This window comes from Pundamilia nyererei, unplaced genomic scaffold (genome assembly GCF_000239375.1).
Source record: "Pundamilia nyererei isolate P.nyererei 1_Seehausen unplaced genomic scaffold, PunNye1.0 scaffold00223, whole genome shotgun sequence".
In the NCBI taxonomy this organism is placed as follows: Eukaryota; Metazoa; Chordata; class Actinopteri; order Cichliformes; family Cichlidae; genus Pundamilia; species Pundamilia nyererei.
In genome coordinates this window covers 366,850-384,806 of record NW_005187624.1, presented here as the reverse complement: position 1 = coordinate 384,806, position 17,957 = coordinate 366,850, and the positions used below count along the sequence as shown (strand labels likewise).

Sequence of the window (17,957 nt, the reverse complement as noted above, 5' to 3'; positions counted from 1 at the left end):
AACAGCAAAAACAACCCAGAAAACACAAGACGAGGAGAAGCAGAAAGAAGTAGAATAGAAAAATACAGCGCAAGAGGGAAAGATTAGTCAGTGCAGGGGGGGAAAGGGGAAAAAAATCAAATCTCCCTCCTGGGGGCACTGAGGGCAGTAAATCCATACACAATGGCCACCTGATTAGAGCCAGGGAGACAGCACACAGTGAGGAGGAGCGAGAAGAGAGGAGAGGAGGCTGCTATCGCCTCAGAATACTAGGACAGTGTTGCTTGAGTTTCCCTAACTGACACTCACTAAAACACAGGCGAGAGAGAGGAGGAGGGGAAAAAAGAAAAAAAAAACAAAAACAAAACAAAACAGAGAACACACACACACACACACACACACACTCTCTTTTCCACTTCATATTAGCGGCTCTCTCCCCTCTCAGTGAATGTTAATGCAGGGTAGATGGGAGCAACTTAAGGTCACGTCAATCTCTTGCCCAAATGAATCTCAAATGGATGAGTCTATTAATTCTCACAGCGCTTATGACTCAGGCATATTTTAAATGGCAAGTCATTCATGCCACTGGAGTTACAGCAAATTTAAAGCTCGCTACTATCCACATATCTTAAGAGGACTCAAACAGAGAAAACAGCACAGAAAGAAATCCATCTATTCGGGCCCCTCGGTTTCTTTCCACCTCTCGCAAACTAAAACCTAAAAAGGAGTCTGTTACTGTGGATTGACGTGTGTACAATCCTTTCTGAGTGCCTGCAGTTCAGTCAATCTGACTTATTGATAGAGGGTATATTAGGGGCTTGGAGGGAAGGCAGCACAGTCGGATACTTCCAACTGTGCAGCAGAGAGGGTTGGGGTGGGGGCGGATTGAAGAGGGACAGCCCCAAGGGACGGACATGGTTTCTATCTGGACAAACCCATAAATGTCAGTGTCACTCAGGCTGCTCATGTGTGAACACCAACAGAGAAGGTAATGTGGGGATTTTAGGATAGCTGAGGGGAAGGTGCCAAGAGCTAGGATACTTCAGTGTTTTTCACATTGACCCCAGCAGAGAACATGTTGCCCTCAAAGTCACTGAAGCTTGTTGATCTTCTGTGTGATATTTTGGTTGGAGAACTACATGTGCTGTGTTAAAAGATTTCGTTTAGGGCACGAGCCTGAAACCTTTACAATCAGAGCAGACATTTTTGTACTTCAGCTCTGCATTCCCATTGCAATAATGCATTTGTTGCTTTTTTTCATTTATAGACCAATGGTATTGGTCTTAAAAATATCGGTCAGGTTCTAATTGGGCAAATGAATCATAATTAAAAGTAATCTAAAACACCTGACAATTTATTAGCTTTAAAAATAGCCCAAATAAAAAAGGGAGAACTCCAGGTGCATATCAAGCAAACCAGGAAGACAGCTGCTCTACAGTCACAGGATTGCAAGCTCTAGGTTGGGGTAGGGGTTTGGCACTTAATTGTGACGCCAAACAAACACCACACCCACACCCACACACACAGTGTGTAGCAGGTAGCAGTAAGTGTACTGGAAACAATGGTAACACAGGACAACCTTTAGCCAAAACATGAGAACCAATGACCTTAAACTCAGTAGTGCAATTGCTAAAGTCCCCACCAATGCACCCACAAAGTGGACTGGATAAATGACTGTCAAGGCAGGTGAAAAACAGACAAACAGCTGGGCATACAGAAGTTATAGTGAGATCTGAGACTCGATGTAAAACAAACTTTTTCTATAAAAGCATATTCTGATAATTCCTTGTTGCTGACACTGCAGTTTGGAGTGCCTGAGTCCTGCTCCTCTCCCCTGAAGTGCCATGTGTCACGGCCAGCCAACTGCCTTTAGTTCAACTTCGTTAAACCTTTCAAATCAAGCGAATCCCCAGATCCCAGGGGACCTCTTACAGACGACCTCTTGCTCCCAGCGCAATGTCTGTTCCTCTTGTCATCCCTTCTCCCAGAGGTAAAGAGGGAAATGACAAGCAGGAAGAAATGTGAACGTGTTACTTTAGTTGTCTCGAGTGTGTGGGTCCTCGCTGCTTGGTTGTATGCTTGCATGAATGCAGGCATCTAGCTATATTTATCCATAGATGCAGCACTGCTGCTAGTTTTATTGTCCACCTACATTTGTGTGTTTTCTCAGGATAGCAAAACTATAGAAGCAGAAGCAAATAGTAGCCTTTAGCACCCCTGAAGTCCACACTGTAAGGAGTAAATTCAGCCTTCTAATGATAAACAAAACATAGAACACACTTTTTCTTTAAAAGCACACAAACGCTTTTATCACTGCATTTATCTGCAATGTCTTCATGGCTGCTCTGCAGTATTAAGTGCCCTTCTAGCCACTAACAAAAAAGGGGTGCCAATGAAGTAATGTTCATTGAGTAATAATATTAAGGACATAACTGACATTCATCTAACCACAAAAAAAAGAAAAAAAGAAAATAAAGGTCTGTGGTGTGTCCTGAGACTACAGCCCTGTCTCCGCACCTTCAGCAGCTATGCTAAAAGTAGTTGAATTAAGTGGCAGCACTGTGCCAGCTGGGATGGCACATGTTTACATCATGTTTGGCTCTCTAAAGGTCTGCGTATCTGAGTGCCGCAAACATCAATGACGACAACAAGTGTCAACACCTCATGTTTGATGACAGATTCTACCCTGTGGACATTTATAACTGTCAGGCCTCTTTCATCTACAGCAAGAGAGCAAAGTTGCAGTGTCAGCCACGTGGAGAATTTGTCAAAGCAATTGATGTGGTTCTCACTGGAGCACAGGGATCACAGATTCATTATATTTCCATCTTTAGCTGACACCATGAAAGCTTTTTATTAAAGTGATCAGCCTCAAGGATTTTTTAAAATCATCTTATTGATACTAGTTATAAGCAGTATTTACCTCTCACCCAGTACGGTGTGATGAACAACTATAACCTCTCAATTGGGGTTCTCAATGCATTTTGACTGTACTATGTGCACACCCAGTACAGTACTTTTCAAAAGTTTTGAGCTACCCTTCACTTATTGCATATTCAAACACACATGGAAATACTATATATAAATCAAAATCAGAGTTTGTACAATTCTAAGAAACACCTTTATTCTTCAACCAAGTCTGAACTTTCTTAGTCAAGCTTTTGTTTTTTTTAGTAGTCTTCAGGAATAGTTCTCCAGACTTCTTGAAGGACAATCAAAGCTCTTCTTTGGATGTTTCTGCCTTTTGTTCTGTTCTCTGTCCAGATGATCCCTCACTGCTTCAATAATGCTGAAGTCTGGGCTCTGGGGAGGCCGATCCATGACTCATGTGTTTTTCCATCCAGGTATGATGTTATTGTACTGGTAGTTTGTTTGGGATCATGGTCAAGCTGTTGTCAATTGAGATACTTTCCTGATGGTATTGAATTGTTGTTCAAAATCTGATAGTCCTTCAGTGTGTTCATAATTGAATCAGTTTTTGCGGGATCCCCAACACCACTGGGTGAAATGCAGCCCCAAACCATGACAGAGCCTCCGCCATGTTGTACAAATAAGTGGAGACACTCACCATTTGTACAAACTGACAATAATTTAAGCCAAATTTTGAAATCTTTATTTTTTAAAGGCCGGCTACCTTTTCTTTTGCCCACCACTTGTGCAGTTTCCCCAAATCATTTAAGGACACATTTTGTGGCACACAATTTCAGCTCTTTCAATAAACACCTTGTTGGTGCAAAAATACTATTACATGCCTATCAATTTGTGTTCTCTTTGGCTTTTTTGTACAGGTGACAAGAGACATTAAGAGTTTCAATATTAACAGGAACCTATAAAAAGTACTCCTGTAGCATTTGAGGACTTTCGATCAGAGGTCATGTTCAGAGCTGTTCAAACATAAATGAAACCAGGATTCCTGTAACTCTGCAATGTAAGAGGAAGAATGATTCACAGGCCTGGAGAACTACGGCTTAACCCGTTTTTTAAAAAAATTAAATAAAGTCTGGCTGCTTGGAAACAAACTATATAAAGAATTGAGGGGTGGGTCAAGACTTGCACAGGACTATATGTACAATACATGCGTGCTGCAGAGGATGAAGTGCTATAGCCTGTGATCCCTGGACCATACTTAAAAGGATGTTTTTAATGTACATGTTCCAGTCACTAACAAAAGTGTGCAGCACGCACACACATACACACAGACACATGCACACACCTTTTGTCCTTGGCCCTGTGCTCACTGGAGCTGGTCTAAAAGTGCCCACTTCAGCTCCTCTGTGTCGCAGACCTGGGCAGTCAGCCAGTAGCTTACACTGAAGAGGAAGAGAATAGAAGAGCACCCTCACCTCTAGAAAGCCTATCTTTTTGCAATGAGGCCCTCAATGAAGCCTGCTGCCCATAAAGTAGTTTCTCTGAAACTGGAATTTCACTTAAGTAAAAACATCTATGACCCTGCGGTGATTTCTCAACACTTCACTGGGTGTCAGACAATCACAGTTTCAGCAGACTGTTATAAAGAGTACAAGTCTAAAATGTCTTAGTGAAAAATGAGCAAGTCTGTAATACTGCATAAAAAGAGTAAATTAACTTCCACAACTCAGGTGTCTACAAGGAAGTCTTCAGGGTTTAGATAAGAGTACCTACAAACAGCAAACATAGTCAAGATGATCAGTATCTACAGCACCCTGGATACAAGAGATGTCAGAAAGGCTTTAAGAAATGCTACAAAATCACTGATAACTGTGTCTAAGGCCACCTATGGCTCTGGCTACTTGGATTCATTATACATACTGAACTCTAATGAGAGATCAAACGAGGAGAATGTTGCCAGTCTCTCCCTGCCTCGCTGTGAGACATTTGGCCTTTGTGCGACAGTCATTAGCACTGCCTTTCCAAGGTTGGCCCCGAGCCCAGGGCCTGAGGGGAAGGTGTGGAATCGCCACTGGCCATTAGAGGCGCAGTGCTCCTGATTTACTCATTCAACACAAACATAAGCATGGCCACAAAAAAAATGGATGTTATCAGCACAGAAACTGTGGCTGCTGTTGGTAGCCTAGTTCCTTAATGACTGACCACTTTAACATTTTAATTTTTGCATTTGTAGTACTCACCGTATTTGTCTTATAGTACAGTGTCAGTTCTTCTGTACAGTGCAGGCATTGTGATTTTTATTCTTATCTAAAAACGTGCCAAAAATGTCAGCTTCCCACAATTCAAGCATTTAACCTGCTGTCTAATAAATGAAGTCTGACACAGGACCGAGCAGAAATATAAAGCGAGTCAGTCAGCACTTCAGAGATATTAAATGACAGATGGCCTGTCAGTTACCGTAGCGCAAGTGTCACTCAGGCTCTATGACAGTTTGTCTAGCTGAGCTTGAAATTTTTTTGCAAAACACACGTTTCCTCAAAGCCTTGACAACAAACATTAACTAACTACGCAGCAACTATACAGAATCCCATGACCTCAACATAATGTTTACTCAAAATTCTTGCTGCCTGCCTGAGTGCCAGCTGATACGTTTCTTATCATGTGCGTGCACTTGGGACATATATCTGAAAGGAACATACCGAGTCAGCTCTCTGGTATGAAAACATACTTGGCAGACAAAACGCAGACTCCAGCTGTAGGTTGGTGTCGGTACATTTGTGTGCAGCTTGTAGTGAAACACTGATCCAGTGAATATCAAATAGAGTTGGCTGCCTGCGAGCCAATTTGATTTTGTTAAAGTGAAGGAATTTTTCTATCAAATCTATCTAAGCTGAGCTCAGTTTCTGAATGAGGTGAAGCAAACTTGCTCCGCTGTGGGGTGCTCCTATTTAATAATGTATCCAAATGCATACACTGCTGGTTCGAGCCTGCCAGTACACCTTACACATCTGTCTGACGGGAAGAATTGTAAATGTAGCTGCTGCTCTTACACAGCATGCAAGACAACAGAGAAACAGTGTGAGAAAAATCTTGCAAATTTAGTGTCTCACATTTAAATTCAGGTAGCACGAAGCAGCTGCCTAATTTAACATTTTCATACAATCGCTTTAATTTTCGGCACTTAATTACTCATTCACTTAAATCAGAGCATTTAACATCGTTAGGACTCGTTTTTGAAATTTTGCTTGCAATCAGTGAATTTCTACTTGTGCTTTTTCTACTTGATGTGTCCAAGTAGGAATTGCTGGCCTCTAACTTTGATCAACTGTGCTCAACTTCAAACTCAGCAGATTCGTTATCACTTTTTCAGGTATGTAAACTCTGGACTCTGACTCTTAAGGATGTGATTTCCAGGATGTGTGTGACCATGGACTGAATCAGTTTAGATATTAACAGGTCATCATAACCGAAGCGCCTGTAGCATTTACGTTCATGGTTGTTGCTCAAACATAAATAAAACCTGTTCCTGTAACTGTGCAGTATATGAGGAAGAGCAATGCAACACAAGTGACTAATAACAGACTAGTGTGCACTACTACAAAAAAAAAAAAAAAAAATTGAAAAGAATATTTTTTTTTTTGACTGGAAATTAGAACCAAAAGCCGCACAGTGTGAGAGTGTTTGCATAATTTGTTTACTCTGGAATATAGTATTCCTGGGAAGACTAACTTTGTAGTGACAGCTCTAGCTCTGTGCATGCAAAGTAGCACCGCATGACCCATATCAGTGAGGATATTAGCCATTTGCTGATCCACTGGTATTGGCATTTATAAACGGCCAATAAATGAAAATTAAGAAATAAAAGAAGAGACTGAAAAAAAAACACCCTTCAACAATATTACGAGTGTTGACGATGCATAGCTTATCCACCAGGGGGCATTCTGCAACTTCACAGTTGGCAACATGCCAGCTGAGTAGGGTCTGAGGCTAGACAAGTAAATAAATAACTTGACATGACAAATGTTGGGGAAATCTATTTGTTTCTGGGATTGAAATTCTGATATTTTCAAATATCAGAATCGGTTTTGAAAATCTGATATTTCAGTCAGGATCCTCAAAGTACAGATTTTTCAAACTTGCAAAAAAGTGTTCTTTAACAGTGTGCTTTAGTAAAAAGGCATTTATAGTGTATTAAGGGCCACAAGAATTCTGCATTATTTTTAAGTTACTGTGATCCATCCTGTTAGATCACTGCACTAAACATGTTAGTGTAACTGAGCTCTTTTCAGACTTTACTTCCTGTGGTGAAAGCTGGCCAAAGACGTAAGCCGAGAATCCCGACAAAAACAAAACATGAAAACATCCAAACAATGATGGAATCAAGAACAACCAGACTTTCCAAAAACTTCAAGTGTTTGTTATTGTAATTTACTGTGTGCCATTACTCACAAATATGTTTTAAAAAAAACAAAAAAAACTTTCAGTTTCAGCTTTTGATGCCTGCGCTGCACACAAAACACACCCTTTTGCCCCAAGTAATCATCCACCAAACCTCCAAGGCTATGATGGGAAAACCCTGGCTCAGTGAGCCACACAGTAGTAGAAGGTGCGACCTGGCCAGTCAGCCAGTGAAACCTGCTCCTTCAGTGCTGTTGGAAACTCTTCCTCCTACAGCGCAGGACAACATGGGTGTGTCCATCGACAGTTTCTAGTAAACGTAGTTGAGTTTTTAATTTCATACTTTAAGAATATGCTGCAACTGACTATTTGCATTGTTATTAAACCCCAATAATTCATGCTTAATCATCCAGGTAAGTAAATCCCAAAAGGTTGGTTCTGTTCATTTGGACAAAGTGTTTTCAGTGGGAGAAACAATTCATCCAAGTGACTTCTTCAGTCTCAGCTGACTGCAGGTTTTCCTAACCCTATAAACAATACATTTGCACAGTGACTGAAACTAGCCCACTGAATGAACAATGGGGCAGTGAGGAGCTCACCGCTGAAAACACTATGTCCAGATGAACAGAATCAACCTTTTGGGACATTCTGGACTGTTTTTTGTATACTATGTCACAATACTTTAAACCCTGTAACACCAAATTGTGTCATTTCTGATGGAAGTCTCAAAAACTACATCATGTTTGATTTTTATTCCCTCCAAAAACCCAAATTAATTGCACTATAATTTTTTGGATAATAAATTGCCAAAAAATACTGGATGTAAAATGATACAAACTAAAATCTATATAAAAATTTTAGTTTAATTTCTTTTTATAATTATTTTTTAAATACTCAATTTATTAAAAAAAAAAGAAAGCAAAAACAAACTTGAATTTCCTGGTAATTTTTTCATGGTTCAGGCTTTACAGGGTTAAAATCAATTTCTCTCATTTTACAGTGTAATTCAAAGTAAAAGCATCAATCAATAACTCAATATAAATGTCTCCATCGACAGTTCAATATCAGGGCTTCCTTGCACTAACATGAGGTCTGTTAAACCTAATAAATGATCAATAATGCAAATAATTAAGGCTACAGTGCAGTCCGGTGTGTTATACTTTTTTAAATTGCCAAAGCTTATTTTCCCACAGGATTAAACTCCTATGATAAGGTCTGTCGAATGTAAACAATCTCCACAGTTGTTTTACTTTCTTGGAAACCAGTTTTATTACAACGCAAGTTTATCAGGAATGACTTTAATAGGCCATGTAAGCCTGGATGTCTCAGGAGAGCGTGACTGTTTTGAACTGCAAGACAGGCTCCAGATGTAGCTCCCACACAAACGCGCTCAAAGTGAGGCTTCTCTGGTGGTAAATATTCAGATGGGTTTTTTTTTTTTTTGAGTGAGCGCAGGGAGAGAAGTGGAAATATAGAAACTTAAAACTTATATAATGTTAGAAAAAAAGTCTTGGTTGCTGTGCACTTGAAGATGAACAGATAGATGTTTTTAAAGTAGAAGAGAAAATGGGGGTGATGTGATTTTCATAACTGTCAGCAGGGTTTCAGAGCCCTGGCATTCCTATTTGTACTTTTTATATAATATTTTTTTACCTCTTACATGCAAACAGTACTGGCAGGCAGTAGGAGTGGCAACTCTTCTTCGACAGCACAGAGCTTTTTATTGGAGAGAAAAAAAGAGAGACCTATCAGACACCAATATGTCCTTGGATCAGACGAGCTGTAAAAATGGATAATGAAAGCTGAAACATTCTGCTGCTTCTGAACACACCCTGTGTGCTGTGACGGGGATTAGATCAGCACTTTTACACCATCTCTGCTACACTCGAGAAAACCGAGAATTTATTTTAACCCCCATCAGTAATGAATGCAGCCTGCCTGTAACAGTCTCACAGACAGGAACTTTTTGACTTTATTAAAGTACTGTTCTCACTTACAAGACTAGAGTACGTGTTCCTCCTTAAAAAAAAAATAAAGATACATTTCTGTTACATGGAAGTTCTTTCTGTTTTATGAAGAAACTGATGAGTCAGGGTCACCAATTAACAGGAACCTGTTTTTTTTCCCTACATGACAGGTAATTCTGTGATGAATATGACTCACTCACATCAACCCTTATGGGTTTTTTTTGCAGAGATAAGCCATTAAGTGATACTTGTTTGCAGTAATCTAGAGCACCAGCAGTTAAAGAGAAACTTGGTGACGTGATACAAAGGATTGGGGACAGCAAAGCCTTAATCACACGGGACAATAGAAATATAATTCAGAAAGTTTTAATTAAGTCTTTCCAAGACTTCTTGAGATAGAACATTAAGATGGGCAATTTTAAGATGTTGACAGTGGTACAAAGACTCATACCAGACGAGCTCTTTTGAGAAATTGCCCTTAGGCAGCCAGAAAGTACGGGAGAAACTATACACTGAGAGCAACTTTAAAAATTAAACACACATTCCCTTGTTATGAAACCTAAATATTATTGGAAGCTTTAGAAGCAAAGGTTATATTGTGTAAACAGAGTAAATCAGTGTGTGAATTTCTGATCAGTTTCAACATTTGTATTCTCACTTTTTAGTTCACTCTACTTATGATGAAGGACTCAAACCATATATGTATTATCACACTGATTTAAGAACTACCAATCACTTCTGCAAATACCAGTGAGAAAGGAAAAAATGGAGAAAAGGAATGAAACAATAACAGCGGCTTCTGACCTCTCGCTGTGCCCTCGGTGAATATTTCACGACCAGCGCTCGTTTTTTGATGGGTGAATCTGTCAGCGGTGGAGACAGCTTCAGACATTTGAATCTTTAAACAGAGGAAACTGTCTGACTGGGTTGCAACAGACATCAGTAATGGAGCAAAGCGAGCGCAAGCAGGAAGCTAGCAGGAAGCTCCAGAATCAGAGAGGAAGAAGGGAAAGAGATGGCAGGGGCACAGAGCTAATCTGAAGTTCCTGGGGGCACCCAAATCTGAAGGGGCCGAGGACACTGCTGACGCAACTGTGCCTTGAGCCCGGGGGCAACTTCTAAAACAGTTCCACCCCTGTTACTGCGACACAAATCTAACCCGGGAAGGCAGACCAGCAAAAACCACCTGCCACGGGAAAGCACTAGTTTCTACGTGAAACCATTAACATTAACGTGAATTATACCCTTTCTCCATAGGTGTAATTCAGCAGCAGCAGAGTTTTCGTTCTGTGCGAGACAGACAGGTTATTATGTGCTGTCTTATCTTGGGCCCAGTGGAATTAGGTTACTGAACATATGCTACACATTTCCATGGCAACAAGAGTGGGGAAATCTGGAATCATGTCATTTGCAGAGCCAACGGGCGTTTTTGTTTTTTTTCCTCCTCCTTCTTTTCCCCTGCTGCATCACTGCACTGTTTTCCACAGAAAGCCACGCTGTGAGACAACGCTTCCATGCCAAGTCTATTCTGGTTGGGGACTGTCCTGACGCGGCCCTGTCTCCATCAGATGAGGCAACGGCAAGGGAGAGAACAGGCTGAAATAATTCAGACATAAACGCGGCCAGCGACCATGCTTGTTGAGCCCAAGTGGACCTGTTTTAATCCAATTAAAGAGAGCACAGCCAGTGGAACGCGGTCGCAATAAACGCCGTCATCCATCATGCTGGGACAGCAGAGACTGGGAGCAACTCTGCAGAGAGCAGACACCGACCTTAGGGCCCCCGTAATGCGACGTGTAACGTAGGATTCTAGGAGTATGTGGCTGAAATGCAATGAAGCAGTCACATTTGTGACTTCACACTATAAGCACTGTGATAAAACTTAACTGCGCTGCCGTAATTACAATAGCGTCATGACTGAGATTCCAAAGTTGCATAACACTGGCTTCCTTTATAACATTCATCTTATCTGAAGACAAGCAGTCACATTAACAGAGTGTGCATTTCTCTCCTGTATATTTGTGAGTTTGCTGGCTCACTAAATCGCTTTGGAGAATGACCTGAAAAGTAACAACGTAAGAAATTAAAAAATAAATAAATAAACTGAAACACAGGCATGTAAACTTTCACACTTTTGGCGTGAGACACCTTTTCTCAGTCTGTTTCACACTGCCACATGAATCTCTCGCAACAAATAAGAGGAAGTCTCAAAGCTGCCGCTTAAGAAAAAAGAAAAAGATTTTTGGGTAAAGTTCAGCACCACACTTGTACATAAACAGCACAGAGAGCACAAAAGACACAGTTTGTGCCCCATTAAGCTGCCGGAGGCACACACAAAACCCCTCTCCAAAAGTCATTAAACTCTTCTCATATATGTTCAGTTTTTCCTTCATTTACTTTACTCTGAAATCTCAGATCCATTACAGATGTGAAAATACTAGCTTACTTACTCAAGCATTTTTACTGCAGTAACGAGTATGTTATAGACCAGAGTAAAGATGACAATGTCCGGTTTGCCAAAAAATAAGAGGAGCTGGAAAAATGTGTTAATTCCAGCTGTTTACAAAAGCCTATTTTCTTTTTTTCCTTTTTTTTTTTTAATACCTCCAGCATCAGAAAGCCTTAGAATCCTTCCATGTGCGCTTAGAAGGAAGAGAGTTGTACACAGTTACACACTGAACAACAGTCATAACCTCATAGATTGGGATCTAAAGTCACGTACACATATGGTGGATGCTTCAGGCTGTGATGCCTGGGTAAGAATGTGTACACACACATATTTACAACCCAATCGTGTGTCAGTCAATAGTTTCCTTCACTCTCATTGGTAGCTGCTTGATTGATTGATTGGTAATTTATTTCAACATGTGAACAATATACAAGTACATTTAGAAAAGAAAACAAGAGAGAAAAAAAATACTATACAAATTACAATGAGTAGCCTAAAGTTTGAGAAGAGTTTAACTTCTCTTGTCCTCCCGTGTAGACAGCCCTTAAACAGAGTAATTTTGTGTATTTCACGTCAGACAGTTGAGCTTATTCTGCAGAGGTGCATGGATATCAACCTGCATGGAAAGAAGGCTGCGGGTGCTGGCACAGCTAATGTTAGACACACTCAGCAGACTGATCAGTGTACAATTTCATGCACTGGGCTGAACGCCACATTTCACATTCAAGCCGCATTTAAAAACACAATCTGATTATCAAAGAATGTGATTAAGAGACTCTAAATCCAAATGCAGAGACAACACTTAACCACATTGCTAAAAGTATGCTAAAATGTTTCTGTCTTCTGGCTTGTTTTCTTACTTTCATCCAAGTCACTTAGTCTGACATTTTTTTCCTCACATTTAATGATTAGTATATTAGTCCCAAAGACTATCAATAGATCTGTTTCCTATACCCTCTTCAATTATCAAATTAGCTACCAATTTACAGCTGCCATGTTAAGATTCATGTGTACCTAATGCAGTAAGTGTCACTTGACGCGCCATCAGATCTCAAACAGTTTATAACATCATGTGGCTACTGTGGCTAGTTCTGTCACCCTCACTGAATTTGAGCTGTGAGCCACATTAACGTCTGAACGACAGAACGCCACTGCTTTAAAGGATTAATGAAGCCAGCAATGCTATTAAATGTCCCATTTTGGGAGTGTGCACAAGTGCACTTATGTTGCACATCTCTGTGTGATAAGTGGGCTGTTATCATGAGTGAACCTTCACAGCTGAGGTGCTGAATCAAGGCACACAAAAACACTTCCCAAAGTCAATGGGGTTTACTGCTGGACGCAAACAAACTGAAATTACTCAAGGACAAGTCTGTTCATGCAGTCTCCAAGGTAGAGGGGAAAAAAGAAAGAAAAAGGAGGGAAAGAAAATGGTTTATAGGACAATATATTAGAGAATAAAGCGTAAGAGAATTGCTGAAGTTTAGCTGGGCTCATGGTGTACTGTTGTTTCTATATTTCATGCTCTGTCACAGCTCAGCAAAGCTTGCCTAACGTTGTTAGGCTCACACAGTGGTGTGTACATGGACAAAAGAGTGAGTGAACATGAGAGAGAGGGTGAGTGGGGTAGATGAGAGAGCACGTTCAAGTGGTACGGCAATGTCTTTCTAAAACATCTATTGTCTGCGTTTGTGTGTGTGTCCCTCCATGCCTTCCAGCAGTAGACAGAAACGGACTGCATGCACTCGACTGACTGAGAGTGTAGTCTGATTGGTGCTGAAGGCACAGTCTTGTTGCTACAGAGATGCACAAACAAAAGATTCTGCTGAATGAAAAGCAAATAAACTGTATGATGTCAAACTACACTGACAGTACGAGCCAGATTTAAGTTTTAATCATGAATTCAGCAATATTTACGGAGCCATGCTCGAGCCTGGGCATTGAAAAAACACGCCTGGTTCCTTATCTTGGCCTACAACACTCACAAAAGAGAGCCTACATCTCCAGACTTCTGCTTCATGGTTAAATAAAACAAAACAAACAAAAAAAAGGAAACAAAAAAACCCCAAGAGAACCTTGAAACAATAAGACAAGGAAGCCTTGACAGACTTAACTGTTAAACGTGGAGCAACTGCAAGCAAAGCATCGACAGCAGTGGGCAGGAATCAAGAAAGATGAAAGCCCAACTGGAGACTGATGCTGAATAAATAATGACATCCATTGTGGGGAAATGTGATCGGCCTCTCTGAAAATCAATAACTAACAACCAGACCATGATGCCCTGAGTGACTCAGCAACAACTTCAATACACTGCAGACGGTCGATATCAACTGCCTGTTCTTGTTCCGGGAGACATGACCTAAAAAAAATAAATAAATTTAAAAAAAGAGGAAAAAAAAGGCAGGAGGAAAACTGGAAACACTTCTAAATAGGTTTCTGTGAGGGCGGTTGGGAAGATCAGGCTTTGGAAGAAAGTCAGTCAAAACTGCCAGATGTGCGGCACATTCAAAGCTTCTCACAAACTCCTGTGTGCCGCTGTTCTGACAGCGAATCAGAGATTCAGAAGGCACACACCAGAACAATGGATTAATGCAGCCTTTCTTGCAGATGCACTGAGTGAATCTATCTTATTCATACAAAAAGGAATAGCGTTGTCTCTTCCACAAAGGAGTTTGTTCAGCTACACATAAACCTTTCTCAACCCAAAACTCTGAAAAATCTGTGTTTTACTCTGAAAACTCACAGCTATGTTTGACGGGCAAACTGAGGAGCCTCTAAAACACAGAAAGGGTTATTTTGTGGGTCAACAAATAGATATCCATGATCACACTAAATTCATATTTTAATTAATCCTTTGGCAGGGTTTCATTGCATTGGTTTCACTGAGCCCAGGTCATTCCATCTGCCCATTCAAGTCCCCTCTGCCCTGCCTCATTTGCAGCACATACTGTACAGCCGAGCTAGGAGGAGGTGGGATTTTGTTTGACAAATCCGGCTTAGTCAGATTTTGGGTGCATCATAGAAAAACATCAAAATGCAGGCTTTGATTAGATAAGCTTTGATGAGACAGTGGATTTGATCCATAGCTGAGGGGTTAGCGAATCCTCAGTAAGCGTTTCTGTAAGACTATAAAAGAGAGCGCAGCACATTTCTTAAGCCAACAACGCAAATGAGCAGCATCACTCAATCGCAAAAATTAAATACCTCTTTAAGGCTGCCATTAACTGCCCCCGACCTGACCCGAGTGTGGTCAATGTGAGAGAAGTGCTTGATTGGTTAGACAGCACTGCCCCTTACCTGCGCTCTCGATGAGGCAACGGCTGCTGCTGCTGCCGTGTGATGAAGGTGGTACCCCACACGGGGCTGCTGTGGCTGTTCCTGAGCCAGCCCACAGGGGGTGACGAAGGGTAGGAGGTACTTCGAAAGCCATGGTCCGACTCAGTCTCTGCAGTGAGAGACGAGGCTGAACTCCCCATCACCACGGAGATAAGAAGTTAGTTTCTAAATGTTGTTTTTTCTGTTTTGGGGGTTTTCTTTCTTTGTATTTCCCTAAAGCACCAAATATGACAAGGGATCCACTGTTGCACCCAGTTGGGCACACAGGAAGCCTTCAGAAGAACACAAACAACCCTTATCATGTGGTCTTTGCTTCCCATTGGCAATTTTCAGCTACGAATATGAAGAATTTCCTCCTTCAAATAACACCAAGGATCCCTCTGGGAAAGAAAGTATTTATAACAAAAAAAGAAAAGAAAAAAACAGCAACAGGATGGCAAATAGAAAAAAGAAGAAGAAGGGTAATCAAATGAGTTTAACTTGCAGGTGGCCAAGTATCCACAACAGGGTGGAAGTTCTCAATTCAAACAGTAAATTGAGGCAAGAAGCGGCGATTCCAATGGAACAGCTGGTGTCACAGAGGAGAAAATACAATTTTCTCACAGCAAAGCCTTGTAATTCTCCCTTTTGTAGACTTTAAGCTTGTAACACTCTGCACCAAGTCTTCCATAGTGCCACTCATAATTCCTTGCGTGTTCATTCTCACACATCTCCCCAGCCTGTGCAGCAACAGTCTTGTGCTGCTTCCTCTTCCTTTCACACATGCTCGGAAAAATGTCTCCAAAAAAAGGAAAAGGAAAACGTGTGCACGTAAAAGTGTTCACTGTCTTAAAACTTTGCAGCAACAAAACCAGACACCTCCAAAAAGTGTTACGTTTAAGATAAACTCGCAAAAGGACACCAAGATGACACCACTGTCCATGAAGTTAGCTGATAATGTTGCAGATTAGTAGTGGCACAGATGATGTTGTAGAAGGGGCAGGGGGGGGAAAAAAGAGTCACACAAAAGTTATTTGCAAGAAGGAAATCAATGCATCGCATTTCGTGGGAGCAGTGTTGGCAACACTACAAGTATGCAAATAGCCAAGTGTCCCCTTTCAGACATTCAGTCTGACTAACAGCTGCTGTGGAGGTTTACCAGTAAAACAGCCCAGCTGCATTTCTCTCACAGGAGAAAACATAATGTTTGAAAGCGTGAGGAAGGGCCATTTCACACAGATCAATTCGGAAATGTGCAGAATCCCTGCACTTCACGTGAATTAAATCTCAAAGCAACACCGGCCACGGGCGTGTTTACCTCAACAGCTGTCACAGCACGAACATGTTTACAACTCAGTTTCAACTTTTGAGCAATATCCAAGTAAACACCCGAGAGCAATGCTCCGTGTCATGCTGCGGTGCTGTGCCAGCACAAGGACTGGAGATGATCCTAGATTCTTCTGTCTGAGAGACACAGCTTAATTTCTGTCTGATCCCACAGCCTAGGCAGGCCACTTCAGTTCATCATCTTGCGCTCGGATTTATGCGGGGTTGCCAGTTTGTCATAGCAGGTCTATGCATGCGAAGCGACACAGGGAAAGGAGTATCCCCACAGCCACGGCGTCAGGGACAAACTACATTTGCATGGGTGATTTTAGGAGTATCGACAGTTTGTAAACACCCCGGTGCTCCCTGGTCTGCTTGAGCTTTGATAGGCATCAAGTATTAGCTGATCGCTGTGCCCACGGGTCGCTCGCATGGGATCGGATCCGTAGTTTCGCTTTACGGGTTCGGTGAACGTCACACTAAAAACACACGCGTATGTGAGCTTTCAACTAAGTCCTGTTAGCATAACTGCAAAGCGTTACTCATTTGAAAAAGAAAGAAAAAAGGTGATCAGTTTCCACAGCGGTACACAGGGCCATGGAGAGTAATGTGCATGAAGCAGGAAGCGATCCGCAGGCTTTGGGAGAAGCGTGAATACCCGAAGATGTTTCGTTCGTCCAGGCAGGAGAAAGAAGAAGAAGGAGCACTCGGTCGCAAATTTCACCATCTTCCGCCGGTTCCACTCCTGCGTGCGCTCATCTCATATTTCCAGCGTTTGGGATGTTAGTCGCTGAGCCTCGCTGCCTTACATCAGGAGACATCCTCGCCCCGGTCCCGTTATCGCCTTGGATGTGAGCTTGTTCGCAGTGTAAAAGCCGCTCCTCCCCATAATGCTTCTACATCTGGGTCCCGCTACGCGTTCCCAGCCTCCCATGCTCCCGTTATGTATTTTTCCATGTTTTAAGTCTCCCTCACTGATAGCCTGAGCGCAGTGGACGAGGATGCAATCTCCTCCAGCGGATTACTGGAGTGTCGGTAGAGCGCAGGCGCACTGGCCCTGGCGAGCAGAGCAAAGCTGGAAGGCTGCGTTCAAGAGATTTAAATAAACCCCAGTAGAGTCCAAGCTTTAGAGGTCTCGCTCATTATTGTGAATAGGAGCGACGTTAGTAATGAGTGTGTACGGCAGCACAGGGGCAAGATGAGGCATGCCAGCCGTAGGAGAGCACGAGAATAAGAACAATACACACTGTTACAGCTGTCTAGCCTAAATGTTATGTGTTTTTCTGTTGGTTTGCGGAGACAGATTTCTCCTTTGGTCACTTGCAGGCAGAGCACTGAAGGGTTAAAGTAGAAGACAGCGGTGACTGCAACACTCATCACTGCTCAACTGTCCCTGCACATTACTGAGATAAGCCTTCAAACTTCCCCCACTGCTCTCTTCCACTTCATGTAACTTTGCTGCCCTCATTCCTGATCCCTTCCTCTATCTTTGAACTCAGTGTTCACCAGCAAAATACACACATGAAAACACAGGAGTGGCCAGAACATTAACAGGCTCAAACCACACCTTTTTTTTTTTTTTTTGCTTTTTCTCCATTTTCTTCTTTAATAAAGTTAAGTCTACCTGAGCTACAGATCGTGGAGAGACTGACTGC

At 41.8% G+C, this 17,957-nt stretch overlaps 1 protein-coding gene across 5 annotated transcripts in view; it reads right to left on the bottom strand.

Moving 5' to 3' along the window:
* Window positions 1-17,957, bottom strand: part of capn15 (calpain 15) — a 41,693-nt gene that overhangs the window by 22,094 nt on the left and 1,642 nt on the right. The window contains exon 1 of one of the 5 annotated variants that reach the window (XM_005748470.1): window positions 16,961-17,339. The exons of 1 other annotated variant lie outside the window; for it this stretch is intronic. Coding sequence is in view for 1 of the 4 variants with exons in the window: in XM_005748467.1 (XP_005748524.1) it covers window positions 14,959-15,137 (179 nt within the window). In the remaining 3 variants the exon portion in view is untranslated. 3 more of the 5 variants (XM_005748469.1, XM_005748467.1, XM_005748471.1) reach the window with 3 other exon arrangements.